Source organism: Carlito syrichta, unplaced genomic scaffold (assembly GCF_000164805.1).
Source record: "Carlito syrichta isolate Samal-C Ts95f unplaced genomic scaffold, Tarsius_syrichta-2.0.1 Scaffold307219, whole genome shotgun sequence".
In the NCBI taxonomy this organism is placed as follows: domain Eukaryota; kingdom Metazoa; phylum Chordata; class Mammalia; order Primates; family Tarsiidae; genus Carlito; species Carlito syrichta.
In genome coordinates, this window is record NW_007251315.1 from 96,989 (window position 1) to 122,634 (window position 25,646).

At 54.2% G+C, this 25,646-nt stretch overlaps 1 protein-coding gene across 6 annotated transcripts in view; it reads left to right on the forward strand.

Moving 5' to 3' along the window:
* MYO18A (myosin XVIIIA) overlaps positions 1–25,646 on the forward strand; it is a 92,412-nt gene that overhangs the window by 48,991 nt on the left and 17,775 nt on the right. For 5 of the 6 annotated variants that reach the window (XM_021715611.1, XM_021715613.1, XM_021715610.1 and 2 more), the window contains 24 exons: positions 949–960; positions 1,586–1,762; positions 1,982–2,072; positions 2,367–2,559; positions 3,364–3,450; positions 5,611–5,752; positions 5,892–6,051; positions 6,847–7,033; positions 7,334–7,577; positions 9,979–10,088; positions 13,561–13,626; positions 16,831–16,959; positions 17,768–17,911; positions 18,305–18,394; positions 18,532–18,651; positions 18,865–18,976; positions 19,415–19,542; positions 19,887–20,041; positions 21,765–21,888; positions 21,978–22,178; positions 22,744–22,854; positions 23,397–23,501; positions 23,817–23,963; positions 24,377–24,490. In XM_021715611.1, the coding sequence (XP_021571286.1) occupies positions 949–960; positions 1,586–1,762; positions 1,982–2,072; positions 2,367–2,559; positions 3,364–3,450; positions 5,611–5,752; positions 5,892–6,051; positions 6,847–7,033; positions 7,334–7,577; positions 9,979–10,088; positions 13,561–13,626; positions 16,831–16,959; positions 17,768–17,911; positions 18,305–18,394; positions 18,532–18,651; positions 18,865–18,976; positions 19,415–19,542; positions 19,887–20,041; positions 21,765–21,888; positions 21,978–22,178; positions 22,744–22,854; positions 23,397–23,501; positions 23,817–23,963; positions 24,377–24,490 (3,149 nt within the window). The remainder of the gene's footprint in view (positions 1–948; positions 961–1,585; positions 1,763–1,981; positions 2,073–2,366; positions 2,560–3,363; positions 3,451–5,610; positions 5,753–5,891; positions 6,052–6,846; positions 7,034–7,333; positions 7,578–9,978; positions 10,089–13,560; positions 13,627–16,830; positions 16,960–17,767; positions 17,912–18,304; positions 18,395–18,531; positions 18,652–18,864; positions 18,977–19,414; positions 19,543–19,886; positions 20,042–21,764; positions 21,889–21,977; positions 22,179–22,743; positions 22,855–23,396; positions 23,502–23,816; positions 23,964–24,376; positions 24,491–25,646) is intronic. The other variant, XM_021715614.1, reaches the window with a different exon arrangement.

The window sequence follows — 25,646 nt, forward strand, 5'->3', positions numbered from 1 at the left end:
TTCCTCGGTCCTCTTTCCTTCTCTCCGCTGGTGTGGTAGCTGTCTCTTACTCTTGCATGTCAGGGTGGAGGCCACCAGGGGGCAGCAGGCACCGTGTGGACGAGTGGGCTGCAGCTTGTGCACTTGCACTTGGGTCTGGTTTGGAAGAGCCCTGTTGCCTTCCTCAGAGATTACATTGGACGGTGGCAATTCCAGCACCTCTTCACCCCTTTCTCCTCCAGTTTTGGGAAAGGGGATGCTGGCTCTGAACAGAACCTTGGGCTTTGGCTTTGGCTTTGGCTTTGGCTTTGACTTTGACTTGATCTCCCTCAGCAGGAGTAAGAAAGCACTGGCAGGTGGTGGGTGCATGGAAGAACAGGTGTCTGGGTGTTAGGCTCCCTGTGATCCCAGCAGGTGGCACCCATGCTAAAGAGGACCAGGCTCTGGGTTAAAGAAGTTGTCTCTAGACCGCGGGAGGACAGGCAGGCGGGTGTGTGGCTGTGTCTTGAAGGAAGTTGCTTTCCTCTGAGGAGGTGACAAGCCCAGGTTTCCTCTAACACTACCCAGCTATGACTGCAGGTGGAGAGCTCTGGGTGTGTCAGCACATGAACTCCTTGTTGAGCAGTGTCTGTTAGCTCCTCAGAGCTTCCAGTGTTTTCCAGGGCTGTGTGTGCAGGTGTGTGCATGTGTGTATGTGTGTGTATGTGTGTGAGCGTGTGTGTTAGAATGTCTGCAGATCTCTTTGCATGTGCGTCAGTGTGATGACATCCACAAATATACTCCTCTGAGACTGTGAGTGTGTGTGTGTGTATTCCCAAGTCTGAATGTGGTTGTGTTTTCTTGCCTGCTCATCCTCATAAGCCCTCACCCCCCACGGTCTCTTCCGTGGGCCTGGTGGGCTCAGTTGATGACTGTTTGCTAACACACTGTTTTTCTTTGCATGCTGCATGCTGGTCCTTTGCCTTACAGAAGCTGCTGAAGGTAAAACCTTGTTTCTTGTTAGCTTTCCCTAATTGCTGTGATTAGACACATGTTGGCTGAGGCGCATATGTCTATGTGGGCTGTTCCCGTTCCCCTGTGGCTTTTTTGCCTCCCCACTGTTGGGCCATCAGTGGGTGTTTGTGGTCTTCCCTGGCAGATGCCTGGGGGCACAAGAGAGGGTCCTAATGCATCCAGGGAACAGGGAGGTGCTAGTACTCTCTGAGGATAAATCCTCCATGGGCACAAGTGTTTCTGGGCTCCTCACAGGTGAGCCAGCTTGTCCTCTGCCTTTGTCCTTCCCCAAGTTGGGCACTCCTGGAGCCAAGGCCTCCAAAAAGGGATTTTTGTAGCTCACTCGTTACCCTCCCATGGCAGCACATGGAGTTACCCCCTCTTTTAGGACCTGCTCCTTCTTTCCATCCCCGAGGGACACAGGAAGTGCTGGCAGCTGCTGGCTATTTCCGTTCTGCCTGAAGCCCATCTGGTGTCATCAGGGCTGTTTTTTCCTCCAGAGGATGCCTGCTCCCCAGTCCTGTGGGGGTGAGGGAGCCAGAAGACATAGTGGTCATCAGCTGGCCTACGGAGAAGGACCCAGGATGCCAGATTATTTTTTTCCACCCCACAGCCGGGCGCAAGCAGTTTGCACGCCATGAGTGGGCCCAGAAGGCTGCATACCTGCTGGGCTGCAGCCTGGAGGAGTTGTCCTCAGCCATCTTCAAGCACCAGCACAAGGGTGGCACCCTGCAGCGCTCCACCTCCTTCCGCCAGGGCCCTGAGGAGAGCAGCCTGGGAGATGGCACAGGTGCCCTTAGCCCCTTGGCTGGTGGATGTGAGTGGGAGACTTCATCCGGGGCTTGTTGCTGTCTTGGGATGGAGGGAACTTCTGGAGTAGATGGATGTTTCCGTCCGTGGGAGAGGCCCAGCTCCAGGGCCCCATCCTGACCAGACCCTGGGTAGGTAGGGGCATACAGGTGATGAGCTCCAGGAAGCAGGAGGTAGAGCTGATCTGCTTACCCCACAGGCCCCAAACTGAGTGCGCTGGAGTGCTTAGAGGGCATGGCGTCTGGCCTCTACAGCGAGCTCTTCACCCTTCTCGTCTCCCTGGTGAACAGGTGAGTGCTGAGTAGGACCCGGGGGCTCCTCACTTCCTGCTTTGGCAAAGGTAGAGTTGGTGCCTTTGTGTGTGTGGTGGGACTGGGTAGAGCCATCCTCCTCCAGCAGAGGGCTCACTGTCCTCTGGGCCATGAGCGAGGCAAGACACGCCCTCCCTGCCAGGGTCCTGGGCACCTGGGCAGGGATGGGGGGGTCTGACTTGGGGCAGGGTGGGCTGCCTGATGTCAGGGGAAAACCAGTGGGGCCTGCTCTATGGTATTGCCCTGCCCAGCTCTGACTCACGCTGTGTCCAGGGCTCTCAAGTCCAGCCAGCACTCGCTCTGCTCCATGATGATCGTGGATACCCCAGGCTTCCAGAACCCTGAACAGGGTGGGTCGGCCCGAGGAGCCTCCTTTGAGGAGCTGTGCCACAACTACGCCCAGGACCGGCTGCAGAGGCTCTTCCACGAGCGTACCTTCGTGCAGGAGTTGGAGAGATACAAGGAGGTAGCTCCTGGTCTCGGGTCCCCCAGGGCCCTACCCCAGCCTCACTTTCTAGCCTTGACATCCCCAGGGAGGGCATCTGTGGATGCAGAAGACACCACCTCCCCTACTCTACTCCCTCTTCAATTCTGTCCTCCTGTGTTCTCTGGAGTAGGAGTCGTTCCCTTGTCCCTGGCCTTTGGCTTCATTCTCACTTTGTGGAGAGTTTACTCTCCAAGAAGCTGAAGGTGTATTCAGGGCCCCTGGAAGCCCACCCTTGCCGTCCTTCGAGGCACCTTCCTAGGTGGACTGCCACCATGAGGCTCCTGCCTCCTGATGTGTCTGGGCCTGGTCCAGCCCTTCCCCATTTCCTGATCTGTTAAGATGGTGGTTGATTAGTACCCCTCCATAAAAGGCTGTCCCAGATGGGAGATCTGGAAATCCTGCCTCACATGGAGGTGAGTTGAATGAATTGGGGAGGATATTTATTTTGTATGAGAGAAGATTCAGGAAGAAAATGGCAGTTGTCTTCAAGCGTTTCAAGGATGATTGTGTGAAATTGAGAGCAGGCTTACTCTGCATTGCCTAATCAACTGATGCGAATAACAGAAGAATGTGACTTTGGCTTAGTATAAAAAGAGGTTATGAGAATTTTAGCTGTCCAAAAATACACTGTGCTGAACAGTTCTCATTTGGGATGCTGGAGAGAAACACCTGTACGAGATAGAACGAAAGTTTGCCGACCCCAGAGACCTCTCCCGGCCTGCTCATAGGGCTGTGCCCTGCGGGTGGCCCCTGTGTTCAGTACTGCTCTGCCTTCCTTCCTAGGAGAACATCGAGCTGACGTTTGACGACTTGGAGCCAACCATGGATGACTCTGTGGCCGCTGTGGACCAGGCCTCCCATCAGTCCCTGGTAGGAATTCCAGTGAGGGTCTGGGCTGACCTTTTCTCTCATTTCCCACCCTTCTCCCTCTGGCCGAGCCCTCCCCATCTGAGCTACTGCTGGGAATGCCACTGCTGCTGGGGGTTGCTGCTTGGCGGGCCAAGGTGGGCCCAGCAGTCACACCCAGACACAAAGCACTTTATGGCTGTGTGGCTCTGCCCCTCGGCACTCAGACAATCTAAATGGGAAGGTGGCACTTTCTTCTGCTCTACTGCAGTGGAGAGCCACAATACACGGGTGTCCCAGGCAGAAGGTGTACCTCTTCTCACCAGCTGACACTCAGGCCTGATTTGGTGACCAGCTGAGCCACCAGTGTGTCTGCCAGAAGTCCTGGTGACTGCTGCTAGGTGGTGAGGGCCTTGACCCTGAGGACATAGTCATTGTCCCCAAGAAGAGGACTGATGCACCCTAGCAGAGTGGTGCAAGGAGGCAGCATCCACTAAAACAGGGACAGTGCCAAGCTGTAAAATGCCCCCGTCATGGATATAAGCCATTGCCCCTCAACCTGGGGGCCTGGCTTTGTCACCCTTTGCACTAGTGTCTTGGGTACCTTGGTGGACTGGCTGACCTGACAAGCACTTGGCATTTGGAGATTTTTTCTTCCATTAGGGAAATGCATAAGGTGCTTCACTGGAGAGTTGGCATTTTTGCTAGACAGCTGCTCTCCCTCCTCTGCTTTGATTCCTGCCTCCCCCTCCCTCTTTCCTGCAAAGGCCCTGCTGGACTAGCACTGGTGGTGGGGCCTCTGGAGAGCAAGTATCCCTCTGGGGGGGACAAATGCTTGAAGAGCCCAAGTACCATGTCTCCCCAGGGAAGTTGGATTTTCTTTTCCTGACACCTGGGTTCCTGTGGTGGCCTCACACAAGAGCCTTTGCCCTTCCCAGGAGATGGGAGAAGCCAGTCCATGAGACTTATGAGCAGTAGTGGGTCAGAAAGTGTGTTTGAGTGGGGTTGGGCCATCCCTTATAGTGTGTTTGAGTGGGGTTGGGCCATCCCTTCCCTTTTGTGCTCTCCCCTATCTAATGGACCTTGGCATCAGGCAGCTGCACCCCTGGGGAAGGAGCTCCTCAGTGCCGAGCCTGCCACTCCCCATCTGATGGCTTCATTGCTTATTCCTGCCACTCCGCTGCAGTCGCTGAAGTTGCCCCTGGCCCCTGGCCGTATTCTGCTTCCTTTTGGAAATCATGCTGACTCCCTTGGGAAACTGTGGAAGGAGGTACAGGCTGGGGTCAAAGAGAAGGAAATGGCACTTTTCTCACTTCCCTTGTCCTTCTGTGTTTCAGGGCCAGGCCAGAATAGGGTGTGAGAAAGGGTCAGTCCTCCCGTGTCTGCCATAGAAAAGGCACCTGCAGGTCAGATGTGGCCATAGGCCTAGTTTGTTTGGCCTTCTTGGGGTATTAGAAATCAGAATTCTATATTTCCACCTTCTCTTGAAAAATCAGAGGATTTATCAACCTAGGCCAGTGTTCTTCCACTGCAGCTCAGCTAGTGGTGGTCATTCCCTTTAGATGGGGATTGGATTTCCTGCTTTCTAAATTACCCGTCTCTGCTCATTTTGGCCGCTACATCCATTAAGTCACTTTTTATGCCTTTGGCCTTTGAGTTTATACCCTGCAGCAATGGCACCTGCAGCAATCTGAGCCCTCTTTGGGTTCTTCCCTTTCAAGGACCAGGGTGAACCCCAAAGCCATAACTTACTGAGTGCTTTCTTTGGGCCGAGCAGTGTACTCAGGGCCTTACAGACTCTATCCCATTTAATCTGCCAGGGGGTGACAGCAATATGGGGCTCACTCAAGCCCCTGGTGACCTCTGAGGAGAAAAGGGTGGAGGCGAGCCTCTGGGCATGGGCTTGGACCAATAGGAAGCCTTCTGTCTTTGGTGACTTTGGACTTAAGTCCTAGGAATCATATTTTGCTGTGGGCTTCTCTCTGCTCCCTCTTTAGGCCCCTTTCCTCTTGCTGCCTACCTTCCCCACAAGGTGTCAGCAGTGAGCAGCAGGAGCTGCAGTGTGTGTGCGTGCGTGCATGTGTGCACGTGTGTAGCACATTTGTAGTGTGCTATAGTCCAGGGACCCTGGCTCTTTTCCCACAGCTCCACATGACAAGGTGGGATTTCCTTCCTTCTCCGTAGGTGCGCTCACTGGCCCGCACTGATGAAGCAAGGGGCCTGCTCTGGTTATTAGAAGAGGAGGCTCTGGTGCCAGGGGCCACCGAGGACACCCTCCTGGAGCGCCTTTTCTCCTATTATGGCCCCCAGGAAGGTGACAAAAAAGGTAGGTGGCATCAGTGGTAGCTTCTCTGCTTCCTCTCCACCTGTGTGAATCCAGATGGCACTCCCTGGGGGCAGTCACTGAGTCTCTTGGCATTGTGTCTGTGCCATGACAATCTGAACCTTGCTTCTTCCACCCTCAGGCCAAAGCCCACTTCTGCGCAGCAGTAAACCACACCATTTCCTCCTGGGCCACAGCCATGGCACCAACTGGGTGGAGTACAACGTAGCTGGCTGGCTGAGCTATACCAAGCAGAACCCAGCCACCCAGAATGCCCCCCGGCTCCTGCAGGACTCTCAGAAGTAAGAACACCATTCACTCTACCCCTGTCCTTTCTTAGGACTGTTTTCTGAGCTCCCTGCCCCTAGAAACGTTTCAGAGACCCCCTCACTAGCAAGATAGATGGCCTCCACTTCCTGAGGGGCAACAGCCTAGGCCATTTGGCCTGGAGGCGATAGGGTGGCCTCCTGGAGTAGAGGTGTGAAGGTGACACAGTAGAGAAGCCTATAGTTTTAAGTTTGAATAATACCCAACGTTCAAAGAAAACAGGAGCAGCCATAGAAACCCCTCAGTCATGCAAGCCCTGTCATCCGTTCATTTATTCAGTAGATAATTAGTGGGTACCTACTCTGCGAGGGGCTTCTAGGTGCTTGGCAGGTAACAGTGAACAAAGCAAAAATCCCTGCCCTTGTGGAATTTACATTCTAGTGGGAGGAGACCGATAATGAACTGAATGGCAGTACATGTAGTACATAGGTTATATAGTATGCTAGTAGATGCTAAACTCTGATCACTCCAGCCACATTCAGCACCTCTGCCCTCCCTGGTGAGGGAGAAGAATAGATGAGTAGATCGCCCCCCTCTGTCCAGTCCCTGCCCATCTCTTGGCATCTGCTTACCTCTGCTTTTTTCTTTCCCGACTGGACATTTCTCCACAGTTTCTCTGTAGTATGTGGGGCATGCAGCCCAGATAACCTGGGCCCCTGGCCACAGGCATATGAGGGTTGTTTGATGCCCTGGGAGCTGGGAGGAGGAAGAGCTTCTACTGCTCCATTAATGTGACTCCTTTCCCTCCCTCATCTTCCCAACTCTGGCAGAAAAATCATCAGCAACCTGTTTTTGGGCCGAGCAGGCAGTGCCACGGTGCTTTCAGGCTCCATTGCAGGCCTGGAGGGTGGCTCGCAGCTGGCACTGCGCCGGGCTACCAGCATGCGGAAGACCTTTACCACAGGCATGGCGGCTGTCAAGAAGAAGTCACTGTGCATCCAGATTAAACTACAGGTGGTGAGTATGCCAGCCCAGGCCCCAGGGCCCTCCCTTACTCCTGGCAGGTGGACCTGGATAATCTGGGAGCCCTGGGTATGGTGCCCACTTGGTCGCTACTGGTAGAATCTTCTTTTCAGCGCTGCCGCCTATGGGGGGTCACCCAGGCCCGGTAAGGACAGAGTTGTCCAGGCTTAGCATGTCCTGGCCAGTACTGGGACACCTGCTATCCTAAGAGGAGTAGAGATGCTGGCACCACTCCCAGCCCTCCTGGGCACAGGCCATCAGAGCCCACTGAAGGGCAGTCTCTCCCTTTGGCAGGATGCCCTCATTGACACCATCAAGAAGTCAAAGCTGCACTTCGTGCACTGCTTCCTGCCTGTGGCCGAGGGCTGGGCCGGGGAGCCCCGTTCCGCCTCTTCCCGCCGAGTCAGCAGCAGCAGTGAGCTTGACCTCCCCACTGGAGACCACTGTGAGGCTGGGCTCCTGCAGCTCGACGTGCCCCTGCTCCGTGCCCAGCTCCGGGGCTCCCGCCTGCTCGATGCCATGCGCATGTACCGCCAAGGTGGGGCCTCCTTCCCTCCCAATTCCTGGCCCTCTTGGCTAGAGCTGCCCCCCCACCTCACCTCACCTCCCAAATGGGACCCACAGGCTGAAGTGGGGCTGCACCCTCCTGTCTCAGGACTGGCCCTCGTCTCTTTCCTCACACTCCTTTCTGCTTTGGTGGCCTCTCCGCGGGTCTGTCTTCTCATCTCTCCCAGCCCACAGTCTGTTCCTTGCTGTCTCTTCCCCCTCTTCCTCCTCTTCCTACCATACTCAAGTCCTCTTCGTCCCCCTCTCCTCCTTGCCCCTGTGCCCTGCCACTTGTCCACAGCTCCCTCCTTCCCCATGTCCCTAGTTTGGACAGGTCAGCTCTGCCCACGGCAGCAAATCCATTGCCCTTTTGGAGCCATCTGCTCAGTGAGAAATGAGGTGCTAAATCTTTCTGAAGTACTTAAAATTCCCAAGAAAGGTCAGACAGACCCTTTTTATGGACCCAGCTGGAGGAGGGGACAGAGACGATGCTAGTCCTAGATGTTCCTTAGAGTCCTTAGAGCATTTGCCATACACCAGGCACTATTCTGAGCTCTTCCCATACATTAGCTCATTTAATCCTCACAACAACCTCAGTGATGTTAGGCACTCATATCATCTCCAAATGAGGGGACTGAGACTCAGAGAGGTTAAGTAGCTTGCCTAAGAACACACAGCTTCTGAGTGGCAGAGTGAGATTTGACCCAGGCAGGCTGGCTCCAGAGTCATCCCTCTCAAGTGGAGTTTCATTTGCCTGAAAAGTTACGAGTTGCCAGGTTGCACTGTTTTTTACCTTTGCCAGAAGAGCAGTTAGGGGCCCACCCCCCACCCGCCACAGTCAGATCCCCTTGAAGTATCCCCATGGTCATCATCGCTTTTCCTTAGCAGCCAAAGCCAGGAAATGGGCTCTCTGCCCTGCTCTAAATAAATCATTGATCTGTCCCCACGTCTTGATATGGAGTTGGTGTTTATTATTTCAAAACCAGATTGTTACCGCTCTGAACCAAAATCAATGTGCTTTACTCAAACAAGCAGATCGATGAGGCCAGCAGCAGCAGCCCCCCTTCCCTCACCCGGCCCCCAGCCACCGACGATAGTGCTGATGATTAATTAAGATGCCAGGCGTCCAGACCTGCTATCCTGGCCCATCAATTTAATTGCAATTCAGATACAATCAATAGCTCACTTTGTCTTGGCCCCTCAGCAGCCCCCGCCTCCTGTTTCAATTATCAGGCACATGCATCAGCCTCATCTCCCAGTTGGAGGGTTTCCCAGAGCCAGCTAGCCTGGTGTTGGTGTATAGCGAGCCCCTGGCTGACTGTCGGGAGCCCAGGTTTAGAGTCCAATTCTGCCTCCAGCTGCAGCCTTTAAGACCTTGAGCAAGCCAGTTCCTCCACCTCCTAGCCCTCCATTTCCACATCTGGAAGATGACTTGGATCTGGCTTAAGACCCCTTTTCAATTTGAAATCCTGTGATTCTGTAGGAGTGGATTTTATGGTCTTCCACCATGGGCTCTGATAACATCAGGGTGACTTGGGGCAGTTCCTGTTGGTCACTGTTCTGACCTTGCTCCAAGTCAAAAGCCATCTCACTCCTGACCTGAAGCCCAGACATTCTTGAGGGAAAGAGAATCTACAAGTCTTTTTGGTCGTCTAGCCTAGGGATCAAGGTCTGGTGGGGGGGGGAGGGGAGCTCTTTCTGACATCCTGTTTTGGTGAATGGAGGAAAAGAAAGGAGCATTTTGTTGAATGCCCACCATGTGAGCCAAGCTGGGCTTTCTACCTAATTTCTCATTTAATCTCCATGACTACTGCATGAGATAAGTGCTAGGGCCCCCATTTAAAGGTGAAGAAAATGATGCTCCTAGAGACTGAGTGACTGGCCCAAAGTCACATGATCCTTAGAGGCAGGGTCAGGATTCCAATACCTAGCCTGTGCACTTTTCCTCTCACCTACTCTCTGCTGCCCTGTTTCTTTTCTTTAAGTCCCTAAGACATTGTTTTCTCTGGGTTATCACAGAGTCATAGACTTGGAGGTCTAGAAAGCCCCTTAGAGATCATCCAAGTTCCCATAGCATTCCTTCCAGGTGTTGCAGCCCCGTCCCCCATTTGCACACCTCACTAACTAGGAACTTGCTTCCTTCTAAAGGAGTTTGCTCCCCTTTTATACCTTTCTGTCCACTGTGGGGCAGCCCTGATCATCCTTTCTACCTCCTCTTCCTAGTCCCTGCCTCCTCTCAGCTCTCCTTTCCAGGCCTGCCTCAACCACCCCTAGCAGTTGCTTCCCCTCAGGTGACTCCCCACTGGCTGCCCAGGTACCAGTGGCAACTGGGGGCATACTGGGGGCAGGCAAGGCGCTGACAGGCCCAGCTCTGGGCTGCTTTCTCTCTCTAGGTTACCCTGACCACATGGTGTTTTCCGAGTTTCGCCGCCGCTTTGATGTCCTGGCCCCACACCTGACCAAGAAACACGGGCGCAACTACATTGTGGTGGATGAAAGGCGGGTAGGTCTGCGTGCCCTGACCCGCAGCAGACCCCTTTACCTATGCTTAGACCCCTCCAAGCCACTACCCTTTCCCAGACTCATCTGCCCTTCCTTCCCTAGAGACAGCCAGGCTGGCCCTTGCTCAAGCTTCTGGTTTTGGTTGCCCAGAACTAGGCCAGGGGCACCAAGAGGCATAAGCCACTCTCTTTAGAGGACCAAGCTGGGGGTGTCTGCTCTCTGGTGAGTCAGACAATCATCCGGGAATGAACGGGACCAGGGCCTCCCAGGTGGCAGATGAGAACTAGTGCTTTGGGTGGCCTACCAATGGCATCTGGGCCCCTCAGCCTTGGCCTCCACGTTAGGGATTGGTTCCTGAGGCGAGGGGCAAGCACCCCCTTCTAGAAGGAAGGTTGATGTGGCAAGAACTTCTTGGTGCCAGGGTGAGTACAAGGCCAGGCCAGGTTGGTGATTTCATGCTATCACCTTGACCCCCAGAGACAGCTCCTCAGACAGCCAAAGGGCTCCATGAGGTGAGGAACCCTCCTTGACTGTACTCAGTCCTCAGGCACCCAACCTAACTCTGAAGACACCTCAGACCTTAAAATGGCTTCCCTACAACGGGGGAGCCCTGCAAAATGGGGCAGGCAGCCCCACAGCGATGCCCCACAGTCCTTCTGTGTGAACCCCCACCTTACACCTCCACCCCCACATTATAAACCTACATTCATGGAGGAGGCCTCAAAGACCTTCTCTCCATCCCCAGGCCTGCCAGTGTCCTGGGCAACCTTGTATGGATGTAGGTGGCCATCTTGTATACCTTTCTCACTGTCCTTCGGCCTCCATTCCAGCCTCCCATCCATGGCAATGCAGGCACCTTGTCTTCCCTGAATATGTTCTACTTCTGAAATCTTAAATTCCAGTGTGAACTCCTCTGATCACACCTCCTACCTGTGGGTCTTACTCTTCTCTTCCTCTCAGGACATGTGCTCTCTGATGCCATCAAGACCTCTCATTTCTGGACCTCACTCTATTTTCTCTACCCTCTCAGTTCTCTCCATTTCCGCTCAGCCTTATGCCTTGGTCCATGCTGTGGTCACTCAGTCTTCATCACCCTCAGCCCTCCTGAGCCTTCTGTAGCACCTGTCTTGCCAAATCTTTTCTCTGAGTATCTGTACTCTTTGTTTTGGGCTCCCTAGGGTGGTGGGGGAAAATTATACAACTATGTGGACTTGAATTCCTATAAATGCATGATCTTCAGCCATTAGAGGGCCCTTAGGATGACCCGGCAAGTCTTCCAGGTGTCCCCTCCCTATCTGACCCTGGTTCTGGGCTCCTTCCCTGCTATTCCATTTTCCATCTTTTTCCTCACATCTTTCCTACCCTGCCTTCCCAAGTCATCTTCCCAGCAGATGATCTTGCCTTCAAACTCTCATGAAATCAAAGCTCCAACTTCTTCCTCTGCTTCCTTCAAACTTCTCTTCTGCCTCCTTCTTCCCCCACCACTTTCATCTTGGTAGGAGAAGTGTCCCTCCTCCTGTCCAATCCTTGCTTCCTGTGCTTTGGAGTCCACTCTCCTTGGTCTCCCTAGAGACCTGTTCCATGAGTGGTAACTCTTTTCTCTCTCTTATTCCGTCAGCCTCTCTCCTGGCTCTTTTCTCTCCATGGAGAAACATTGTGGAGATCAGCAGACATTGCTCTCTAGAAGAGCCTTCTGTCGTCCCTCTCTCTGGACTGTGCTGTCTCTCTCCTACTCTGTACATTGATACTTCCCTCTCTATCCTACTCTGTACATTGATACTTCCCTCCTGCCACCCCCACCCCAGCCGCCATGCACCCCTCCACCCATCACTACCTATTCTCACTCCCTAACGCCTTGGGACCCATCGTCTGGTTTCCCCATGCCTTCCATGTTGCTAGAGCCAGGGTGCACGTTTCTATCTTCCTGTTACTGAATTCTTAGCAAGATGGGTCTTTGTTGCCAACTCTGTCCTTTTTGAAACATTCTCTACTTGGCCCCCTTGCTGCCATTCCTGGTCTTCCTCTTGTCTCAGTTCTCCTTCCCTGAGCTTCTCTTTTTCCATTTGCCCCTTAAATAAAGATTTCTCTCTTCCTTAAGACTCTCCTTGGCTGCATGTGGTTTCTATTCTACACTCTTTTCCTGGACAAACTCGTTCACACCCGTCACTTCAGTTACTGCATATATATTGATGACTCCCAGATCAATACCTCTAGCCCAGGCCTCTCTCCTGAGCTCCAGATATTCCCACCTGGCTGCTTTATGGGCTTCTCTACCGCTGTGCCTTACAGTACCTCAGACTCAGCATGTTTAAGCCAAACAATCCTGCCTCCTCCCAAACCTCTTCTTTCTCTTGTATTCCCTGCTTTGGGGAATGGCACTGTTACCTGCTTAGTTACGTAGTTAGAAACCTCATTGTAACCCTAGATTCCTCCTCTTATGTCTCTCCCTTGCCCCCCAACCAGTATCTGGCAAGGCTCTGTCTCCTTGACACCTCCTGCATTTCTGCGTCTTCTATTCCCTTTGGATCAGGCCATGGCCTCCTTTCCTATGGATTATTGCCTATGGGAGGAGGTCCTCCATCTCCCACCCATTTGCCAGTGGGATCTCTGCAAAATGCAAATCTATGTATCCCCCTCCCAAAACCCTTCAGGGGCTCCCAGAGCGCACCGGGCTCCACATACTCCTCTGCCCACCTTCTAGTTGCACCTTAACCAAACTCTGCAGTCCCAGTTCTTTTTTTTTTTTTTTTTTAATTGGATTCTCACTCTGTCACCCAGGATGGAGTGTCATGTACGTTCATGACCACCCCAGTGTCAACCTGCTGGGCTCCAGCGATCCTTCTGCCTCAGTCTTCCAAGTAGCCGCAACCACAGGCGTGCACTACCATGCCTGACTAATTTTTATTTATTGTAGAGACGAGGTCTCACCAAGTTTCCCGAGCTGGTCTTGAACACATGGGCTCAGGCAATCCACTCACCTTGTCCTCTCAAAGTGCTGGGATTGCAGTTTGAGCCACCAAACCCAGCCCACAGTCCCAGTTCTAGTGAATTCCTTGGCGTTGCCTCAATGCATTCTGCTGTCTTGTGCTCCTAGGCCTCTGCTCATGCTGGTTCCTCTGCCCTCTCCCCTGCTTTTCTAGCTAATTCTTGCTTGTATCAAAATGTTCAGCATAAGCAGCACCCCTCCAGGGTGCTTTCCACGCTCTCCTTGCCCGACAGAGATTCTGCCTCCTCTGTACTTCACTAATTCACATGCCTTGCTCCCCAGCAAGAGAGTTTGTTCCTCTTGTAGTCCTCTCTGTGTCCCTGGAGTCCAACATACCGCCTAACACTGGAAACCCACCCATATTTCTCATGGAATGCATGATGGACTGCCTAGGAGGAGGGAGGGGAAGTGCTGAGGGCCTGGTCAAAGACCTATGTGGCAAGGGGGCAGCCCAGGCAGGCTGCCTGACAGAGGCCTCTCTCCACAGGCAGTGGAGGAGCTCTTGGAGTCCTTGGACCTGGAGAAGAGCAGCTGCTGCATGGGTCTAAGCCGGGTGAGTTGTCCCACAGGAGGGCAGTCAGGCCTCACTCTCTGTCAGATGGCCGTTCCTTCCCTCCTGTTCTCCCTGCTCAGTCAGACTTCACAAGCCTTTTGATGCCCCTCAGTCTTGCTCCCAGCCCCATCCCTCCCAGCCACGTAGTGGCTGCCCTTCCTCTCAAGCTGCCTCTTTTGCGGCCAGGACCAGGAAGTCGATGTTTCAGGTGCAACAACTTGACTTTCCTTTCCTCTAGGTAACTGGCTTGTTCAGTGCCAGGAACACCTCTGATGTCAGGAGAAGGAGTGGGCTGGAAAATGGCCCTGAACTTGGTGTGGGGGGTGGGGGAGACAGAAGAGTTGGACTGAGAGGAGGAGGGCTGGAAGATGCCGGAGGATGATAGGCAGAGCCCCCTTTGGAGAGATGTTTGGGGCTACCAGAGTCCCAGAGAGCAAGGGGGACTTGGGAGGCTATGCCACCAGCACCTGCCCACAGACCAAATTCCTCATCTGAATGGAACGCAGTGCATAAACAGCAGACACACCTGCCCTGGGTGCCAGTCTGCCACATCACTCCTCACCAAAGGGTCGGCTGAGCGTTCCTCTCACAGGCAGGGAGCCCTGCACGCCCCTCTCTCCTGAGCCTGGGAAGCTTGGACAGGTGGCATCTGTGTATGTGCTCCAAGGGCTGGGCTGGAAGAGGGGACAGTGGGGAACCAGAGAGGGCTCTGGACCCCTCTGTCTGTCAGCAGAGAGGGAAGGAATGAGTATGAGGTGGAAAGAGGCACTTGCAGAAAAGGCTTGGGTCTCACTTGTTCACTCTGTTCTTTGTTCTCCTCTCTGTTGTGCGTGTTGAGTCACTTTCTTGGTTTCACATGCCTCCTTCCCTTTCCATCTCTGTATCTTTGTGTCTTCCCATCCTTGTTTCTGCTGTCTCCAGTTTTCCCTTCGGTCCCAGCAATCCCTGCTGGTCTCTATTCCTTGGTTGCTAGCTCTGAGTTTTCCTGTTTCTCTCTCTGTTCTCTGTGTCTTTTGTGATCCCACCCTCTTTTTGTGTCATTTTCTGGTTTGAGTCTCTGTTTTGTCTGCCTGTGTCTGGCTCTCCTCCTTTCTCTCAGCAACACCCTCCCCAAGCTTTTTTAAGCTCAGGGGCTGCCAGTTAGGCCTCCTCCCAGGGGCTGTCATGGATTTTGCTTCATTCTCATGGGCTCTCCCTGGGCTCGCTCACACCTGTGTTTTCTTACTGGGCTCCTGCTGCTGTAGCAGGCTGAGCTGCTATAGGCTGACGTTGGGGGTGGCACCCCCTCCTGCCGATTCCTAGGTTCCCAGGCCTGTCTTGGGCAGGAGAGGACCTGTACAGGCAGGTCCTCTTCCCAGCTGCCATCTCAGACCCTCTATCATCCTGAGTCATCCCAGGTGCCCAGCTGAGGCAGGTGAGCCCTGGGGCCCACTCTCACTCAAGTGCAGAGCTGGAGGCGGCATTGGGTGTTTGCTTACTTCTGGTTTAGGAGAGAAAGCTCAGGTCTTCTAGGCTCTGGGTAGCGCCGGTTGGTGTATGAGGATTTCCTGTGTGTTTGTTACATTGCTTCAGAGGAGGTGGATCTCCATCTGCACACACAGGACCATAAGGGTTTAGGGCTTTGGGAGACTGAGAGCCTCGAGACATTGTAAAATGTGTATGGATGGGTATTTTGGAGAGAAGATGACCCTGAGCTTTCACCCAATACTCAAAAGGACCCTTAACCCCACAGATATTCAAGAGAAGATGGAGGCTTCCTGCTCTAGCCCCCGGACCATTCTTTTTCTTCTCATTGCATTTTTGGGCCATTCTTTGTCCCCTACTCTTGCATCTCACTTCTGGCCTGGTCAGGTAGCTGTGTGTGCTAACCAGGCATGTTTGCCCTCCCCCAGGGGAATTTCCCTGGTGGAATTTCAGGCTCACATATTATGGGAAATTGAGGCTCAGGTAGAGCTTAAGGCCTATGGGAGATCCCACATAGCCCTACTTGAAGGATTTAGGGAAGTGTCACAAAGGAGCGAGCTGGCTCTTTCCAAGACCAGCCTCAGGGGACTAGGTATCTGTGGAGTTGCCAGAGGCAAAGCTTTCTCAGCAGGAAGTTGAGGCTCCCTCTCCGCTTCTTCCCTGAAGGGTGGCCTTGGGATACTGTACCTATTGGCGCTGAGTACATTTATGTAACCTGTGTTTCCAACAGAGTTTGCATCTTCTCTTTTCCCCACAAAAAGGAATTTTCTGTGTTCTGGGCCAAGGAGAGGTAGGCGCATACCTAGGTGCCTCTGCCATCTGTCAAGGATACCAGAGTCTTTTGTTTTCACCTAACCATTCCCCCACACACACACATACTCCTCTTAATAGGGCAAATTTTACTGTGCCCCATCTCAGGGCAGCAAAGAGTGAGAGGAAAGGCCAGGTGTGGGGGTTCCTCATACATCTGTTCTCCAGCCCCCAAACCTGTATGACAGGTCCCTTGACTGGGCCAACTCCCGCCCACCTCCCTGGCTTCTTCTTTCTGAGAAGGTGAAACCTGGGTGTGTGGGGGGTGGCACATGAAAGAGGAGATCATCTGCAATGAAACCAAGCAGGGAGGAGAGGAGAAGGCAGGAGCTTTCCATGGCCGCCCTTCCCTTTCTCCTGCTTTCTCCTCTGCACGCTGCTCCCCAGAGCTGCTGCTTCTCACACATGCCCACCATCATCCACTTCACCCAATCCCAGGCGGCTGAAAGTCAAAGGGGGCTGGAACCTGTGTTTGGGCCCTATGGTGGGCTGTAGGCACAGAGGGCATCTAAGGTGTTGCTGGCAGTCCTGGGGGAGGAAGCCGTCACAGATGTGCTGAAGGGCATCTTCTCTAGATTTGACCAGTGACCGCCTCCCTTCCCTGCCCCAAGCATCTTCCCTTGCCTCCCCTTGGCTTTTATCTCTCTTTGAAGTTAAATTTTCCACCTTACTCCTCCCCTGCCAAAACCTCCCTAGCCCTCAGCTGGGCCCTGGGCCCTTCTCCCTTGGCCTTCCCAGGGCCTCTTCCTGCTCCTCCCCTCCTCTCTTGGGCAATTGGATTTTCAGGTTCTTCCCAAGCCAAGGGTTGCACTCCCTGGCCGGCTGGTTTTCTGTGCTAGCTGCTTGTTTCTCCCGCTTGCCACCTCGCTTTCCCCTGCTGGACTACCCTCAACCCAGTCTCCTGCCTACATCTGGTCTGCTTTTCCACAGGTGTTCTTCCGGGCGGGCACATTAGCGCGGCTGGAAGAGCAGCGAGATGAACAAACCAGCAGGAACCTAACCTTGTTCCAGGCGGCCTGCAGGGGCTACCTCGCCCGCCAGCACTTCAAGAAGAGAAAGGTGCTGTTCTGGGGACATCCCCTTCCCCTCCCCCACGTAGATGGGCACAGCTGAATTCCCAGGGTGAGGGATTCTAGGGAACATGTAGGGACAGGAGGCTGGTCTTGGGGCAATTAGTTGGTTTTGGTTTTTTTTTCTTTTTTCTTTTATTGAAAACAAGAAAGTGGGATTTATTGAGAGGACAGAACAGCTCCCACAGTGGGAGGGGACCCCAGAGGGTTGCTCAGTGAGTTATTTTCTGGAGGAGAAAAGGTGGGAACTTTGCAAGCCAGGGTGGGCAGCTCCTTGGTGCCAGCGACTGCTAGTGTATCCGTCAAGGAGCCATGTGGCCTGGTCAGAGGGCTGTATTTGGGGATGTGGGGGAAGCAGGGATCAAGCAAAGGTGGGCTCTGGATCATAGGCTGCCCCATGAAGATTAAGGAGCTGTGTCAGCGACTCCTTTTCTTATTAGCAAGTCCATAAAACAGCCAGCACTGCCGCCTCTTGTGTTTCAGCAAGATTAGGTTTTATAGCGCAGCTAGGCCAGGGTGCTGGAAATAATCAGGCAGCAAATAAAGCAGACGAAATTATTCCTAATGACGGTGGAGTGGCTAGTGCCCAGTGCAGTGCTCCCAGGTCTAGGCTCTGTGCTGTCCACCCTCTGAGGGGTGGAGTGAGTCTGGGGGCATGGTGAAGCATGGGAAGGGTCTGACTCAGGGTCGGGGGCCAGAGCAGCAGCCTCCAGGGCTGTGCTGGTGGTGGGAAGTATCCTTGGCCTGGCTTAGCAAGGGTGACAGCCCTGCTGTGCACCACCTTACCCCAACTGCAGATCCAGGACCTGGCCATTCGCTGCGTGCAGAAGAACATCAAGAAGAACAAAGGGGTGAAAGACTGGCCCTGGTGGAAGCTCTTTACCACCGTGAGGCCCCTCATCGAAGTACAGCTGTCTGAGGAGCAGATCCGGAACAAAGACGTGTGTGGAGGACAGAGTCGTTGGGAGGGAATCCACATGCATGAGAGCTTTTCTGGCTTGTCTTGGGCTTCCAAGTGCTCCTTTATTTAGTCCAAAGAGCTAGCGTCCTTTAACTGCCCATCAAATAGTAGTTGTCCCACTGGGGTACTGAGTCCCTGGGATACTGGACGGAGTCCCTGGATGACCTCTTAGGGTAAAACCTCAGGTATTCTCAGCTGGTTGAGAAGGATCTAGGGACAGCTCTGGAAGGCAGTGGCTCCCCTGTTGGGGACATGCCTCCCTCTTATATCCCGGCCCAAGCTTCCTCAGCTTTGCTCTCCTCACGGGTGCAGATCTAGGGCCCAAGCCCTCACAGTGCCTCTGGCTCACTTTGTCCTCCTTGCTCCATGCTAGGAGGAGATCCAACAGTTGCGGAGCAAGCTTGAGAAGGTAGAGAAGGAGCGGAACGAGCTGCGGCTCAACAGTGACCGCCTGGAGACCCGGGTGAGTGACCTCTGGCACCAGACAGACTGGCCCAGTGTTGCAGGGTCATGCAGCCCACACAGGCTCCCCCCCTCCCATGTTCTGGCTGAGTGAGGCAAGCCCTTCAACTTGTGGTAACTCCCTCCTCCCAACCCCAGATCTCAGAGCTGACATCGGAGCTGACTGATGAACGTAACACAGGAGAGTCCGCCTCCCAGCTGCTGGACGCAGAGACAGCAGAGAGACTCCGAGCTGAGAAGGAGATGAAGGAGCTGCAGGTGAGGGAAGGGCTGGGATGAGGACAGCAGGCTAATGACTGCCACACCCTTGTGCCCGTCGGCTCCCCCCAAAGACAGTTGGCATCTTCACCCCTAGCCCAGCATCCCAGTCTGCCCTGGGTAAGCATGTGATCATGGTCTGTATGGTTCGAGGAGCGGGCAGTACTGAGTGAGGGGCTGGAACAGCACGCTCCATAACCCCCTCTTCTGCAGACCCAGTATGATGCACTGAAGAAGCAAATGGAGGTGATGGAAGTGGAGGTGATGGAGGCCCGTCTCATCCGGGCAACCGAGATCAACGGGGAAGTGGACGATGATGATGCAGGTGGGTATGAGGCCCGAGGGGCTCCGCGGTGGCCTCAGGGGCAAGCCCTGATGCCCACCCCTGGGTACTCATACTCCTCGTCCGGGCCTGCCTTTCCCCAGTAGGGCTGTTATAAATGACTAAAGTGAAATAAATAGATGAGACAGTAGAGATGCCAGTAAATGCAGGGGAGTCTCATGTAGAGATATAGCAGCCATGATAATAACAGTGTCTGAGGGCCGCAGTTCTGGCAGTCCCTGGGGAGAGGGTAGCACATATAGCCACATCTCTCCTTCCAGTCTTCTTCCAGCTAGGACCCTTTCTGCCTTGGGAAGAGCTTTCTGAGTCCCTCTGGCTGACCCCACCTGCTGCTTCTCTCCACCTCATCCTCCTCCTCCTCTGCCCCTTCTGGGGGCTCTCAGCACCTTTATCCTCCCTTGTCTGCCCCCATCCCCACAGGTGGTGAGTGGCGGTTGAAGTACGAGCGAGCCATACGGGAGGTGGATTTCACCAAGAAGCGGCTCCAGCAGGAGTTTGAGGATAAGCTGGAGGTAGAGCAGCAGAACAAGAGGCAGCTGGAGAGGCGGGTGAGTTTGGGGAAGGGGCTGAGGGCTGAGAACTGAAGGCTGAGGCCTGTGGCTGGGAGGGCTGGGAGAGCTGGAAGAGCTGGGAGGGCCTCGGTGCCACATGCTGGCCTGACAAATGTTGAGGCAGGCAGGTCTGGGAGGAATAGTGAAGGTGAGTGTGTTAACCTCCCGGGACAGGGACAACTACGGGCGATCTATCGTTAGAGCTTCTTAGGTTTCCTGGGTGACCCTTACTTCCTTATCCTTGGGTCTTCCCCTGACTCATCCACCTTCCTCTCACCTTCTCCACCAATGCTTCTGGGCCTCTCGATGGTTGCTGACCCTGCACCCATCTTGGCCCCCAGCTTGGGGACCTGCAGGCAGATAGTGAGGAGAGCCAGCGGGCTCTACAGCAGCTTAAGAAGAAGTGCCAGCGACTGACTGCTGAGCTGCAGGACACTAAGCTGCACCTGGAGGGCCAGCAAGTCCGCAACCATGAGCTGGAGAAGAAGCAGAGGAGGTGGGTAAGCCCCCTGCCCTGGGCTCAGAGAATCCTCTAGAGCAGCCACAGACAGGATTCCCTTTTCCCCTTCCAAGAAGGAGAGGAGTGAAGACCTGAATTTGGCCAAGGGCCTTGCCTGCATGGTCACTCAACCTGGAACGTGAATGGGTACTCGCTTCGCTCCTGACCTGGGTAGACTCAGGCTGCAGCCTCACTGAAGGCCTACTCAGACCTCCACTCTCGGGTGTGCTCCTCACACTGTGTGCCTGTCACCCCGTCCCAGGCCCAGTCAGGATGGACATCAGCCAAGCCCCATACTGGAACCACTGCCTTCTGCCCTCACCACCCCCAGCTCTGCATCTTCCTCACTTGCTTCAGCTACAAAAACACACTCTCCTGACTAATGTTGTTAAACCACCGTGCCACTTCCATCTCATTATTGTAATGACACAAAGGAGGGGGGCAGCCCTCACAGGAGAAAATCCAATCTAAATTAATTTCCCTGGCTGGGGATGGGGCGCCTTTATTAGCAGCACTGAGGAACCCATATACCCTGGGAACAGCAGGATGCCCCAGGAACAAGAACAGTGCCCATTTCCCCTCTGCAGGGGAAGGGCTTCTCTGCAGAGGCACTGGTTGTCTTTGTGAAGGAGCAGCCCCACAGCCATGACCCTGGGAATGAGGATGGCAGAGAGGAGCCCTTCCAGTGGCCCTGGGTTACCCCTGGCCTCCTATACTCCCCACCATCTTCCCACCAGGCTGCCACTCTAAGGAGAGTGAGGGGAAACAGGAGGGTTTTCTGTTCCTCACTCCCAGCACCGTGACTAGCCACTTACCTTGTTCTTGTCTTTACCCCACCCCACCTCTTTACCTAAAGACTGGCACCCTTAGCAGGGCCTCATCTTCTTGAACACCCCGCTGACAGTGCCAGCTTGGCCTAGTTACGTGTCGCTGCATTCCCCGCTGGGCAACTTATTAGGTTTCAGTTGCCCAGAGTTTTCTTACTTTTTTTTAAATGTGGGGTTAGGATAGTGGGGAGCTGTTCAGTTTCGACAGGAACCTGATTCAGGGAAGGTGTTAAGAAGAATTTCAGCAATTTGCTCCTTATGTGGAATTACTGGGTGGGAAATGGAGGCGTGAAGAAAGAGACCCCCATGTGCCCACTGAGGCACATTGCCAGTTGGGCACGATGGGGCTGCTAGCTCCAAGCTCAGTGCGGGTGTCCCAGTGCTGACATGGACATTGCTGGGTCTAGTGGTTCTGGTCCAAGGCTGATGCCCAGAGGTGAGAGCAGGAGCCAGCAGTTCCTCCTACAGTTGCCAAATGGAACTGTGGAAAGTAAGTCAGACCAGACAGGATATACTATTTCTACCCATTCTGTGGCCCTACTGTTGCCTTGCCCTGGTCCCTCATTCTTTAATCTCTTGAAATGGAAAGTGTAGAGACGGGTCTGTCCACCTCTGTCTGGAAGTAGTCTGTGAGTCCCTCTTAGGCCCACTTGGTAAAAGAGCTCCCTCAAGGAAGTGCCCTCTCTCCTAGACCTGGTTGCTCAGCAGGGCCTCAGTGGCCTGACCTATAACCCCTGGATGTCATGCCTTCCCCGCTCACCCCAAGTTAGAGCTGCATGGGTGCCCCCATGCCTGCTTGGTTCCTATCCAGATCTGTGGCACCACCCCCTGCGGTCTCGGTGTGCTGGGGACACTCTTCCCTCATCTGATGGAGCCGCCACGCTCCCTCACAGGTTTGACAGTGAGCTCTCACAGGCTCACGAGGAAGCCCAGCGGGAGAAGCTGCAGCGGGAGAAGCTGCAGCGGGAGAAGGACATGCTTCTGGCCGAGGCTTTCAGCCTGAAGCAGCAACTGGAGGTTAGTGGGGCCAACCAATACCCATGCCTGCTCCCTTCCCAGGCCAGGGTCAGCCCTTACACCTGCCTTATCCTTCTCTTTTACTCCAGGAAAAAGACATGGACATTGCGGGGTTCACCCAGAAGGTCGTTTCTCTAGAGGCTGAACTCCAGGACATTTCTTCCCAAGAGTCCAAGGATGAGGCCTCTCTGGCCAAGGTCAAGAAACAGCTCCGGGACCTGGAGGCCAAGGTCAAGGATCAGGAGGAGGAGCTGGACGAGCAGGCGGGGACCATCCAGATGCTGGAGCAGGTGCTGGAGGGCTCAGTCAAGGGAGGGGCGAGGTGCAGCTGAGGCCGTCACAATCTCTACAGCCAGCCCAGGGTGTGGGCTGGAGGATCCCACCTCCATTCACTGATGTGTTCACTCGTTCACCTACTCACAAAATGTGCAGTAAGCACCTGATCTGTGCCAGCCACAGTGAGAAGACAATTAAGCTTTCATGGTACTTTCCACAAAAACAAATCTGATTGAGTTCTGCTAGTGAGGGGCTCAGCCTGCACGGCAGCCAGAGGGCCATGGGACCACCAAGCCTGCCACTGAGCCACCAAGTCAGTTCAGGGAGCTGGAGCCTGCATCCAGATGGAAGAGTGCAGGATTGTCCCCACACCCAGCAGCCTCTCCCTGGGCCTGTGCTAGACATCTGGTCAGGGAGTTCAGCTTCTCTGGAGAAGCTGCTGCCACAGGACCAAAGTGCAGGCAAAGGGAGCTGGCTGGTGGGGACACTCTTGTCCTGAGCTTCGGGAGAGCTACCTGTTGGGGTAGGGGTCGGGCACTGCTGGGAAAGAAACCCAGGCCCTATTCCACCCACCACCAGGCCAAGTTGCGTCTGGAGATGGAGACGGAGCGGATGAGACAGACCCATTCCAAGGAGATGGAGAGTCGGGATGAGGAAGTAGAGGAGGCCCGGCAATCATGTCAGAAGAAGGTAAGACGTCTGGCCATTTACCTGTCCATCATAACCACCTGTTCTCCCATCACCACTTCTAAATAAGGGACTTTCTGCTTCCCTGCCATAGCCACATTGTCTTCCATTGCCATTCTGGACCAGGAAGCTCTCTCGGGGTCCTGGTATTGGCTGGGGTGTGTTGGCTCTATCTGTAGAGAAGCTTGGGCCCTGGCAGAACTAATGCTCCTGGCTTTCTGTGCCAAGTGGCAGTCCACCTTGTGCCCACCTGTGCTGCTCTGGTGCTGCCTATGGTCAGCTAACCTGGCTAAACAGGTCTCCAGTCTGCAGGAGCTCTCCTGCTCTGGCTCAGGTAGCTACTGTGTGTGGCCTGCCTTCCCTCCTCCTCCTTCCAGGCTGCTTTGAACCTGTAGGAACTTGAATTCAGGTTGTGACCCCTCTAGCATCATCGTGCTCAGCCCTGCCCCACTGTTTTCCTGGGATGGGAAGCCTGAAAGGGAAGGAGACTGCCTGGCACAGGACGCAAAAGGGACAGATGGATCTCTGTCCCCATGAAACTCTAGTTAAAACAAATGGAAGTGCAGCTTGAGGAAGAGTATGAGGACAAGCAGAAGGTGCTGCGAGAGAAGCGGGACCTGGAGAGCAAGCTGGCCACGCTCAGTGACCAGGTGAGTAGGGATGCTCTGCCCACTGAGCCTGGGCAATGGCCTGCCCCGTGCAGCCTGAGGAATGAGAGTCTTAGGGTTAGAAAGCTGGGAACGGGCAAAGCAGTAGGATGGGGAGTACTCGTTGCATCCCTTGTGGGATGAGGGGATCATCATACATTGGCACCCCAGGCCTTTTTGGTTGGCTGGTATGATTCTGGCACTTCCAGGATCATTAAAAGGACTCTGATCATGAGGACAGGGTGAGGAGTGAGCTTGGGGAAGACAGGAGAAGGCCCGGTGTAGAGCCCAGAACCCCAGCTGCTGGTGCCCATCCAGGTGAACCAGCGGGACTTTGAGTCAGAGAAGAGACTGCGGAAGGACCTGAAGCGCACCAAGGCCCTGTTGGCAGATGCCCAGCTCATGCTGGACCACCTGAAGAACAACGCACCCAGCAAAAGGGAGATTGCCCAGCTCAAGAACCAGGTATCTATGCAGAGAAGTAGTTGCTGATCCAGGAGCAACAGAACTTGGTTTTTCAGTTCTCTTTCTCTCCCTCTTGTTGCTCTCGGTGACCCTTGAGTCCCCGGGAAGAAAAGTGACAGGAAAGCGGGGAAAAGTCACTCATGGCAGCCAGACTCTCTAGGGTCTGTGTATGCTGTAAAGTCTGACCACTGAGCTCCAGGTGGTGTGGATGGGGCCTTGTGCCCACTATCCTTGTCACAGGAGGAAATGCTCGTGCATGCACCACAACACCACTGCAACCCTGGGGACTGAAGCGAATAGAGGCAGGAGGGGAAAGAGAGCATCTGGGCTCCCTCTCCCCTGTGAGAACCCTGCACACCCTTCCTGTACCCAGGGAATGACTGATATCTCTCTGTGTGCCTCTCTGTGTCCAGCTGGAGGAGTCAGAGTTCACCTGTGCAGCAGCCGTGAAAGCACGTAAAGCAATGGAGGTGGAGATCGAAGATCTGCATCTGCAGATTGATGACATCGCCAAAACCAAGACGGCGGTAAGGGACTAGGGTGCACGGGGCAGGCTTGGGGGCGCTGAGGGAAAATAGAGCTGTGACTGTGGCTCCCTTCACCCCAAACAGGTCCCTATGCCAGGGCTTTCTGCAGGGAGAGCAGTCCTTCCCTCCTCTGCCTCTCCCCACTCAGAGCAGAGACCTGTGGGGGGAAGGGGCAGAAGAGGGAGCCAGCAAGGGCCCATCTCCCTATTTAACCACCTGCCTGTGGGAGCTTGGCTGCAGGCCCCAATGCCATAAATAAAGGCAGCTAATGTGGCTGAGGGATGTAAACAGGTGCCTAGAGATTAGCAGAAGCACCGATAAGAGAATGGGATGACTGGGCTTCCCTCTCCTTCCCCCTGCCCAGCCCACTGACAAGCCCAAGCGGCACCTAATTAGAGCTCTTATTTAATGCCTCCCTTTTAATTCCCCACCTCTCCCACGGCCCATCCATCGGCAGAGAATTCATTACTGGGATGTGGCCACTGGCACCTCCTTGGGCCAGGATTGGGGCAGGGGAGGAGACTGGGTTTGGCTAGTGGCATCATGGCCCCCTAGCTAGTCACCTGGCTGCTGAGAGATGCCAATCTCACAGGCTTGATTTATCCCCGTGACATTTGTGCCCCTCAGCAGTTTTCAGGTGAGTAATTCAAATTCCTTAATTGTGTTAAAAAAGGCTGTTATAAAATTACCATTTTATTTAAATCTGAGTTAATAAATTTCTTGGCGGAGGCTTCCCCAGCTCCCCACAGCCCAGTAACAAGATGGATGGGGCAGAGAAGGAGCCAATGCAGTCATTTTGGTTTGGAATTACAGGCTAATAGATTCATTCATTTCCTGAAGCTGCTGTTGGCTGTCTTTTCCCCTCCCCCCAGGAGGGGACTGGCTGTGGGGGCTGAATGCCCAAGGAGTAGGCGGTCCCAGGGGAAACAATCCAAGCCAGAAGAGCTTCACAGATTTGAGGGATCCTTCCCTGGGGCTTGAAGGGGGCAGAGTACTTGCAGGTCAGAGCCTGGATTGATAGTGCCAGGTTAACGGGTCATTTGTTCTGGGCAGACCTTTTTGCCTTCTCATTAGCCTCAAAAGAGCTGCCAGGAAGCAGCTGTCATTCACCCCAGAGGCCCAGGATCTGCCTGTACTACTGCAAAGACGGCCCTTT